The sequence below is a fragment of the Neopsephotus bourkii genome, unplaced genomic scaffold (assembly GCF_033783945.1).
Source record: "Neopsephotus bourkii isolate Nb327-2 ecotype Australia unplaced genomic scaffold, CSIRO-AGI_Nbou_v1 NB_1132, whole genome shotgun sequence".
NCBI lineage: Eukaryota > Metazoa > Chordata > Aves > Psittaciformes > Psittacidae > Neopsephotus > Neopsephotus bourkii.
In genome coordinates this window covers 4,610,443-4,621,110 of record NW_026901618.1, presented here as the reverse complement: position 1 = coordinate 4,621,110, position 10,668 = coordinate 4,610,443, and the positions used below count along the sequence as shown (strand labels likewise).

Genomic DNA, 10,668 nt, shown 5'->3' with positions numbered 1-10,668 from the left:
GGGGCCAGAAGCATTGGTCTGTCTCTTAAATCACACTCTGATTGCCACTGGTTTTAGTGGTGAGCATTTTAGGAGTCAGTTGGAAAAAACCCTGTTTTATACCATTGTATTTAGGCACACAGAAGATAAATTACATTTGTGTGGACAATATTCTATTGTTTTGCTTGCTTGTAAGAGATAGATTTCTCAATGTTCATGTTTGTTTAATGTAGGGTGGATTTTGAATGTGTCAGTTTCTCAATCAAGAAGGCATAATGAAGAACAAAAGTATTATCAAATGGGCCAAGTGTTTGACCTTTTTAGGTCTGTGGGAAGCGCCCCTGCTTCTTGAACTGTGAGACTTGTGAGCAGCAGCATGCGCCTTCTGTGTTTTCCAGCCATCAGAATGGGAGACATGCTTTACAGCAGAGCTTACTGAAGAGCAATGCGGTTGAAAACATGGAATCAAGGCCATCATAGTGTCTCCTCAGTGCAGACCTCTCTTCCCCTTCTCTAGCCAAAGCTAGCTAGTATCCTCTTCCTGTTCCCATGCACCTCCTTCCTCCTGCTTTAGCTGGTTGCTCCAGTTTCGCTTTTCTCCCCAGCTCAGTCTCCTCAGTTTAATTCCTCGATGCTGTGTTACTATTCTTGGGTCTGGCACCCAGTGCTACAAACCCAAGAGTCAGAACTACAGAGCAAGTCCTGGCAAGGCACTCCCTGACAGGCCAGCCGGTGCAGAGGGGGCTGCCTGCATTCAGCACCTATATGCTGATATGTCTCCACTCAGCACTGGGAAACTGATGCTGCTTTTTAACTATTGTCACTTGCTCTGATCTGGATACATTTACAGTGATAAAAGGTGCACCACTGATGCCATCTCAGAGAGATCTCCAAGCCCTAGCTGAAAACATGTTGATCTTGGAGAGATTCTCTATAAAATAGCTATTAGCATTTTGGTTTAATACATACAAAACAACATATTTTCTAATAATAGAAACAGCTAAAACATACTGCCTGGAATTTTTACAAGTTATTCTGCTTCAGGCTCAGAAAATTTCTGTGTGAGCAGTTAATATCTGCAGAGTTATAAGTTACTGAAAATGGGAGGCACTCCTATTTGTAGACAGCACTGATAATTCTACTTGTACATTGAAATGGAGAAGCAACCTTATAAATATCAATGTTGCTAAGGCAGCAGATGAAATTGATTGATAGTTTGAATGGCTGCTCTGTCCTATAATGTGATGTCCAGGTAAACCTTACACAACATCCTCTTCCCCCCAGATCATCAGCACATGACACACATACAGGCACGATAATGACACAAAATCCTGATACCATATGAGAAGCTCAGCTTGCTAGCCAATACATCTCTCTACCGAGTATGAAAATACATTGTTTTTATTTAAGTTCACTATGTTTATTTCAGTGTTTAGTATTTATGTGCCTATGGATGAGAAATATCAGACCAAAATGCATATATTATAGGTTTTTATCATACTCTGTCTTCAGAGATTTCTGACTTCAGATTAACTGCTGTTAATCCAGCACCAGAGCAAACAACAGTGGTTTAGCAGCAGTACTATCCCACAGCCACATTGCAAGAGTAGCCTTTGGTAATTTCATCCTGCTTCAACCTCATCCTTTTTCTGGGGCTCTCCCTTTAAACTTGATACTTAAAGTAACTATTTTGTAACTGTTTTCTGTTACAGGATTTCATTTGGGGAGCGTATTTTCTTCTCTGGCACCACTTCTGTTCATCAGCTGTGGCTTATGAGCATTTCCATGATTTATGTTTGAAGACACACTTTTTTTACCTGTGATGATAATTGTTTGACAAAATTCTGCCAAAGACAAAGCCCCAACCTCCTCCAGCCCCAATTAATGTGTCTTAAAGAACCAGGTGCCTCCAGTCAGCTGAAATAGATCAATTATAAATTTTTAAGAAGAAAATCTCTTCTGCAGAGGATACCTACTGTAGTATTAGCAGAGCCACTTAAAACTCCTTTATGATGCTGTAATGTGCCTTGTCCTTGCTGAGCTGAGCTGGCAGGTGGCTGCAGCTCTCAAATCCGCTGTAGGACCAGTTTATGGGGAAGTCCATACCTCCGCAAGAGGTGAGCATCAGTCTCCTCTAGAAATGCTGCACCACTTCAACGGGGCAAGATAAGGTGGTACATGATTTAAAAAACAGCAGAAATACATTTGCATAGGTCCCTTCTTTATTCTGCATAGTGTGGGTTTGAGAATGGGAGGTGGCACGAATGTTTTCACTGCTGTCATTGTGATGGTGCATTCAGGCCTGAGAATAGTTAGGACTAATATGCACATAAAATCTGGGAAAGTATTTGTTTTTTTTTTCAGTCAGCCTCTTACCTATTAACCCATTTTTCATTTTGTGTATATATACCCTCCTTGGATTAGAGGCAGGAAATTAAACACTTTCAATAAAATATTAGTTTGATTTCAGTAAATTTTATCCTTTACACTCACATACATTATAGATGTTTATATCTCTTAAGTGGCTGCAAGTGCTCACAAATCACAGTTTCACAGCACCGAAACAGTCCTACTTACAAGGTGTAAATAATCAGGATAATATACATAATAATTAATGTAGAAGAACAAGATACACTACAACTCTTCATTGCAATCATTTTGCTTACATTTATTAAAAGGGCAGCCCCGATACTAATTTCTTATAGTATGTACACACTGCTTATATTAATCGCTGAAAACATTGTGAAAAAGAAGTAAGTAAAACATTTCCCTTGTTGATTTCTTAAAAAGTAGAAGGATTATTCTGTATTTCCTTTTCTCCTTGCATTTCCCTTATAAGGAACAGATAAGAGACTTGCAAGCTTTTTGCTGTCAAGTTAGAGGATACAGCGAGATACTGACAACACAATACATGAAGCTAAAGCACTCTCAGCCTCAGAGAGCAAAGAACAAAATTCAGCTTTCTAGCTCACTGCAGTTTCTCTGTGCCTATTTAGGGAGCCAAAACCCAACAGTGTTTAATGTTCTGAGCTGAAAATAGAGGCAGATCAAAAAAAATTAGAAGATGTAGAAGAATAGGGAGCGAACCACAGTTTGAGACTGCGTATGTTTTCAAGGGGGGATACATCATATATACCCTTTGTGTCACAACAAAGGGCCTCTTGGTAAGTTCTTAGTCCTGCTTCTAGGAAAGGGAGGCTGCTCTGCCTCTGCTGTACACTGCCCTGTCTGTAAAAGGGGCAAAGCATGATGCTGCAGACCATGGGCTCATATGGCAGAGGATACTATCACCCCAGTAAGCCTTTTGCAGTTTGGCACTACAATCTCATTTTTTAATTAGCAAAGGTGCCACTGAGCTTTGAGGATGCAGGATCTAATTTGTATCCAAACAGAAGAGGCCCTTATGCAGTTATCTATCTCAGACACATGTTTCTGTCTCCACCCAGAGCGTGCTTCTTCCTCACAGTTGTCACAGTCAGCACTTAACTTACACAATCTCTCATTCTGAACTCCTTCGTCTGTGAGATCTGCTATTATTATTGCTTATTATTTGCTACATACTTGTGGTCTCAGAAAACGATGGCTGTTACCGCTGAAACCAGCACAGGGAAGATGCCTGCCTGCCTGCCTTCAGTGACAGGAGGCAAAGAAGGGCTGGGCCATGTAAAATGGAGGTCACAGTCTCCCTGAGCTTCTCATCACAATTTTATCAGCTAATACATATGAACAGCCCTCACTGCTCAGATTCTTGCTGAGTGAACATTGGCTTCTTTGCTTGTCTTTTCCCTCTTCCCTGCTTTACCTCATGCCTCAGCCAGCACTTCCCTCTAGGTTCTCCCCTTTCCCATGTGCCTGTGATGCCACAATACAGCTTCATCGTCTCCATGTGTTCAGCCCTGCTTCTCTTCTGATCTCCTTCCTCTCTCACACAGTTAGCAGCACCTCCTCTGCAAAACTGCTCGAGAATGCATCACAGCTGCTTACAGGAACCATGGCAGTGACTCTTAGCATAGCTGGGACTGCTTCCCTGAGCTGCACTGTGCCTGATGCCACCAGCCCCTGCCAAGCAGGCACCATTTGCAGTGGTGCAGCTTGACAGTGCCCTGCAGTATGCCCTGTTTTACATGGTCACCTTTGGCCAGAGCAGCAAACAGCTAATATGTGAAACCCCTTACACAGCCTTCCTTAAGCTCATAAGATCTCTGAAAAACTCTTGACCTGAAAACCCAAATTCATTTGCTAGCCCAGCAGCCATGCCCTGCACCTTCCACCAGTTTAGCAGAGCTGGCCCTCTCATCCTCCAAAACCAGCTGCAGAAGGAATGATGCAGAAGGAACAAGACATCTCCCAGGTGAGTCAACTTAGGTGTGCGTAGTAGCCTACTTACTGTACCCCCAGAAGCACTGCCGCAGCTTCAAGGAAGTCTTGTTATGAAAGGTGTGGGAAGAGATAAAGATGAACCTGGTGAGTCACAGGAGCGTGCTGGGGGCAGAGCCTGCCTTCAGGACTTGGGAACACTCCCACCTCTAAGACCTGGTAATGGGCAAGAAAGAAGGAAGCAATTAATAATTAAAATAATTGTGGAATAAATTAGGATAATTAGTATCCTTATTTATCTTCCTAAGCGTTGTCCAAAACTGGAATCTTGATATTCCAGGCCCACCGGTCTTGTGTCATTCTATGAAGTGGAAGCATTCCCCATCGTTAGGTCTTCTTAGATGAGAGTTATAATCTGTGGCACTGTCTGCCTGGCAAAGGCACAGCTCCTCAGATGGGAGGATGCATTGAAATGGGAAATAGGAGTAGCAAAGCAATAGCTAACCCATTTGGCACTCCAGATATTTTGCAGCTCTTCCCAGTAGATGGGTCTGTCTTGGTGGGCCAGAGGTGCCAGTTCATAACCCACTGAGCCCACACATAGGGCAGACAGGCTGTGAAGCACTGAGCCTGCTGGGCTTGGCATAGGAGAGGTGATACATGAGGTTTTGGGATCCACAAAGAGAAAGCTGTGGCAGAAGATGGAAGATGGGTAAAGATAATGTAACTGTGCCTCCTGCACTCTCCTCCCAGAGACACCCTAACCCCACAAGCCCACATCTGGGGTTGCTGCTGTGCTCCTGAAGTTCCTCTGCTGTTTCCAGTCACACTCACCACAATTATAGTTGGCCTAAATGAAGGGTTTTAACCTGTTCAGTCCTTGCAGCTTAGCCACGTGGTTAGTAGTCTTGCATGCAGTTGCGTCCCTAGTTCTTAAGACTCCCAGGTGCTCCCCACACAGGTATGGGGAGGGCCCAGGATTAGCTTGCACAGTGAGCTGTGCTTAGGCCAGTTTAACTTCATCTTACAGAAATATAAGGTATTTCCTATGCAGAGTTTTATTGCCTAAACCAGTGTCACACCAAGGGTGCCCTATCAGCAGCTATTTGGGTGCAGGTAGCAGAAAGGAAGACATCCCTTCCCTCCCACTCCTGCCAGCTGAACCTGTGCCAGTCACCCAGGGGTCTATGAGGCTGCCAGCACCAACCAACCTGCCCTACACTGGCATGGGGTGTCTGGCAAAACCCCCAAAGTACACTAATGGGGTCCCACAGAATTGTAGGGATCTCTGCCATGTGTTAAGTAACAGGAAACAGAGAAAAGGGTGTTAGAGAAATAATGTGGGGAGGCAGAAGAGAGAAAAAGTAAGGGCAAAATAGGTAGTACATCCCATGCTCGCATGAAGCAATCTAGAGCTCTCACTACCACAAAATAACACAGTATATGCCTACATAGTGATTTCAGATGGCTAAAGAACTTGAACAAGCAGCTTCTGAACTTGGCATACGCAGTTCACATTGTACTGGCAAAGGCAGTAAATTCCCTATGCTGCATGAGCCCAGCCTTTAGTTTTCTCACTTGGTTTGTGTTAAATCACAACTCTGACTACTGTCAGGAAGAGCATCCTCTGGGTAAGAAGTGAATAAAAACTGCCAAGTGCTCCATCACTAACAAGAAGTCTGTGTTACGAAAACAGCCATGAGCATTGCAATGACATTTTCTCCATTATTTTTCCTGCATGTTTTCCTTTAAAAATTACCCAACTTTTAGGAGTTAAAAAACCTCTTCTGCGAGGTTCCCCATAGTAGACAAAGCTTAGTGGTGGGAAGGCCTGCCATCTGCATTATTAAAGTCACATGTAAGCACCATGGGAAGCTGACAAGATGCTGGAGACAGCATAATGAACAAAACTTTTGTACTATTCATACTTCCAGTGATTCATAAAATATTGATAGCAATCCTGAACATGTGGTGGCCAAGAGGGAGGCCACTTCACCCACAAGGAATGTGCTAATGAAAGGACACAATAGGATTTTATACTCTGAGAAATTCCCCAGAGGGAAAAGAGCTCTGCTTTTCACATTTGCATTGAATGGTAGGAATAAAAACAGGTGGGAGAGCAGGAAGAAAGTCCCATCTTGAACAAAAGAGAGGGACAGAGGCCTCCAAGTAGGCTGGGAGATGGGGATGAGTGGTAAAAAGGTAGGCTCCTAGAGCTCAGCCACGGGCTGGGAGGTCCATCTCAACATTCAGCATAAGGCTGCTATTAGTTGATTCATTCTTTATGTGACCAAGATAGGCCCCAAAAGCCCTAAATGACAACTAAGCAATAACCAAGCGTCAGGCACGCCCTAAACTGCATTTTAATTTCCTCTTTTGTGACATCAAATGCAGCCACCTCTTTTGCTGGAATAGCGCACACTCTCCTGCAATTAAGCCTGTTCAGTGTTAGCAGTGAATTCAGGGAGAGCAGCAAACACGAGATGCATTTCTCCTGGGAGCAATGAGCAGGGACCTCCTTGGGGTTACCAGCAGAATGACAGCGATCTGAGGAGAATCACATGGACTGGCATTCATGTTTCATCCCGCTCCAGGCTTGCTTAATTCAATCCAGATGAGCAGTTTTCCTGAAGACACCCAGGCACTCACCTAAGATTGGGAGCAGAGCCACAGAGGTAGGCAGCTTGCCTCACTCAGCTCCCACCATTGGTTCCAGAGTCAGTTCCACCTGTGCAAACCCACTGACATGCCCCAAAGGACGGGAACTGAGCAACATGGTGAGGGGTTTTCAGACAGCACATGAAGTTTGAGTCTAATTCAGCATCTTCATAGTGCATGCTTAATATAAGCACTAGAGTGAGTCTCTTGTGCTCAGAGTTACGCACACATTGCAAGTAGAAAATTAACATGTACTTGCTTGTAAATTCAGTCAACAGAAAAAGCCAAGCTGGATATATGAAATTGAGAATGTCATCTGTACACTCAGCCATCAAACACTAAATTCTTCATTTTTTCCTAACTTAGTGTAACCTGTTACAGCCAAATTACATTTACTGAAGCTACCACCAGCCAACACAGCCCAGGTTATAGTCCCATCCAGCTGGCAACTGATCTTTTCCTTTCTTATTCATTTATGTTATTACTGAATGTAGTATCTTACCTGAAACTGGAACAGTTTAAGACAAAGTCAAGTTTTTTTCTTTTTTCTTTATTATTTTTCTAACAATGCATTTGCACACAGTTAGAATGAGACTGATGATTTAAATAAGACTTAAAAAAGACAAAGACTTACCTATTTGCAGCTAAAGAGTGCTCTCTTTCTAAGCCACTCCCAGTAAGCAGTAGTTCTGCATGTGTAGTGAATGCCATGTTTATAAATGTTACTATAGTAACTGTATCCCTAGCCACAGGCTGGTACTTACTGTTCTGGTTATCTAGTGAGCAGCAAGGTAAAAAGGGGATGAAAAAGAGATACAGTATTGCAGGACAGCTTTGCTCTTGAGGATTCAATAAAGGACTGCAGTAAAAGTATTTTTAATACGTATACTGGTGTCTTATAGTTTTTCCCAGTAGACCCTCACTAACACACCATGAAATGTAAACAAATATTCGGGCATTTAACCAAAGTATCTACTTTATGACAACTTCTCTTTGATTTTACTTACATGGAAGCAAACGCTTCTCAGACTTTTAAGGACCCTGAAGAATAAGGTGAAAGAATAAGGTTGTTTGCCTAGGCTGTAATGCCATGAACACCCTGCATGCATCTTCAGGCATAAATGCACACAGAGTGGTCTTAGCAAAACATGAGGGGAGTTACACACCTGTGTGAAAACAGCAATTGTATTTTCACAGTTGAAGCTGGTAATTCATTTGTGGGCAGCCTTAATGGTGGGTTAATTATCATTAGTTTGCTGTTTAAAGGAGAAGCTGGTGCTGTCTTTCAATAAAAAAAATAAAAAGAAAAAAAATAAATCCCGTATTTGGGGATGTAAAGGCTGCAGCTCCCAGAAAAACTGCCTGTCTGGGTGCAGGCACGGATATTAAGAGGTCCACAGGAGGCAATACGTTGCTCCAGATGCACTCTTCACTTGTAACACTTGCTACCGAGGAAGCGCAGTGGGAAAGCTGAAAGTGAAGCTAAGCAAGAGCAGTTTCCTTTTCAAGCCGGAGAAGAAAGCCCCTAACGCTAACCGGCAAGAAAAATGCAAGCGAAGAGCTTCTTAAGTGGCTGTTACATACATCGCTAATCTGTTATTTGAAAATGCGATTCAGGCACTCTAAAAAAATAGTTAACCCCCCCCCCAATTCTCTCTGAAATTTACGACAAACTGGAGGGTTTGTTTCCCTTTATTTTCCGCGACGCTCGGGGCCGACGCCGCCGAGGGCAGCCTTCCCTCCACCTTAACAGTCCGTCTTAAAGCCCCGGGGACGGCAGCAGCCATTTTATGGGTCGCTGTCACGGCTGCTGCGAAGCCTGAAGCCAGCCCTGGCCTCCGCCGCGGGGCAGGTCCCAACCTCCCCCCGTCTCCCCCCCACCATCAACCCCCTTGTTGATTTTAAAACCTCAGCCAAAAAAACGCATACTACCAAGCCCAGATCCCCTTTTCATTAAAATACTAAAGGGTTTATTGGGGGGGCCCCCCCCCCCATTTATACCAGCTCGATGAATAATCTGATGCTTGAAAACATCCCCAGGAGCTGAGAAGGTGATGGAAGAGGGAGACCACAGGGAAAATGTTTTCCCCCTCTCTCCCCCACTCCAAATACTACTCGTAACTTCACACAAGTCTGGAGTCTTCTTTGCGTTCCCCATGCAAGGTGGCAAGGCCCTGGGTGTCCACACACTGTGATTCCTTCCGCAATAATATCGCTACTCCAGGTTTACACATCAAAGAGCCGCAGATCCCAGGCAAACGCCCAGCCTCAATCCCGACCTCCTAAACCGGGATGCCGCACTATACAATTGTCATTTGCGGTTTCTCGCAGCTCGACCACGGGTTTTACATACATGCAACGAAGCGTAACCGCCTCAAAACCAAAACACGTTGCTTCTGTGCATAGCGTGCAGTTTCTGTGGCGGGATCACTTAATTTTATCTTTCAATTAAAAATCCCTTTGAGACAACTTAAGTTGACCTGCTGTTAACACCTGTCCGTGAACAAATAAAACCCCCAAAGCAAAACAAACAAGAAACAAACAAGCCCCAAAACCATGATGAGAAGAGCTGAGCGAGAGCATTTGAAACTGACTGATAGTTATATATTGAATTACAAGCCAGCAGCGGGAAAAACACATCATTTAAAGGCGGCTGCAAAGCGCGCAGCGCGGAGTTGCAATGGTTAACTCAAACAAAGTAATGTCACTACAAGGGGGGACCGAGGTTGGGCAGCCCCGCGGGCTCACCGGGCCTCAGGAGCGCCGCCTGTGCCGCCTCTTTCCAGGGCGATTTTGACCGCAGCCCCCCTGGGGCTGCTCTGCACCGGCCACCGCGTACGAGTGCCGCCGACATTCGCTCCTCCGCGGGGCGAGGGGCACCGCCCGCCACCGCGCAGCTCCCGCGGAGGGACGCGAGCAGCACCGGGTGCCGCCCCCCCTCCCCCCCCGCCCGACGGGGCAGGAGCCGCCCGCGGAGCGGCGTGTCCCTCATCCCGCCCCTCTCCCTCCCCCCCCCGGGGAGCAGCCGGCGGCGGCGCGGCGAAGGGGAGGGTCCAGGGCCGGGAACACCGCGCCGGCCGGCCGGACCGGCGGCTGCCGGCGCGCCGCGGGCATGGCGGAGCCTGGCGGCGCCGGGGCCGGAGCGGCGGGCGCCGGCGGCGGGCCGCAGCAGGGCTCCCCGGCCGCTGGAGGGGTGGCCGCAGGGGGGCCGGCCCGCAGCGCAGCAGAGAGCCCCGGGGGGCCCGGCTCGACGCGCACCGCCGGGAAGAAGGCGCAGCTGCGCGCCGCGCCGCGGGCTAAGAAGCTGGAAAAGCTGGGCGTCTACTCCGCTTGCAAGGTACCCGGCCGCGGGCGCCCACCCGCCCAAGGAGGGAGGGGACTGATGGGAGGGAGGGAGGGAGGCGGTGGGGAAGGGCTGTGTCGGGCGGGGGAGGTGGCCCGGCTGCAGCCCTGCGCTCCCCGCGGAAGTGGCGGTGCCGGTGGATCCGTCGGCCGACGGCCGCAAAAATAAACCCCGAGCGCAGGGAACGCGGGTCCGCGGGCAGCGCCGCCCTCCCCCTGCCCGAGCCGGGCGGAGCGGAGGTGCCCGTCCTCGGCGTCCGTCTGTCCGCCCGCCCTTCCGCGGAGGCAGCGGCGGGCGGGGCGGCTCCCGGTGCCGGCGGTGAGCGCTGGGTTAGCAGCGCTGCGGCCGCAGCTGCCCGCCGCGGAAACATC

At 47.2% G+C, this 10,668-nt stretch overlaps 1 protein-coding gene and 1 long non-coding RNA gene across 4 annotated transcripts in view; one reads left to right on the top strand and one right to left on the bottom strand.

The window, feature by feature from the left end:
* Nucleotides 1-2,847: 2,847 nt before the first annotated feature.
* Nucleotides 2,848-7,798, bottom strand: LOC133217328 (uncharacterized). 2 transcript variants are annotated; one of them, XR_009726853.1, is made up of 3 exons: nucleotides 7,589-7,798; nucleotides 3,116-4,512; nucleotides 2,848-3,009 (listed from the first exon to the last, which is right to left on the bottom strand). It is a non-coding gene; the product is annotated as an uncharacterized LOC133217328 (long non-coding RNA). The 2 variants fall into 2 exon arrangements; XR_009726852.1 differs by having other exon boundaries at nucleotides 2,848-3,203; nucleotides 4,367-4,512.
* A 2,268-nt stretch (nucleotides 7,799-10,066) lies between these two features.
* The window catches only part of KAT2B (lysine acetyltransferase 2B), a 42,483-nt gene continuing 41,881 nt past the window's right edge, over nucleotides 10,067-10,668 (top strand). Inside the window, exon 1 of one of the 2 annotated variants that reach the window (XM_061362725.1) lies at nucleotides 10,067-10,291. In XM_061362725.1, the coding sequence (XP_061218709.1) occupies nucleotides 10,067-10,291 (225 nt within the window). The remainder of the gene's footprint in view (nucleotides 10,292-10,668) is intronic. The other variant, XM_061362727.1, reaches the window with a different exon arrangement.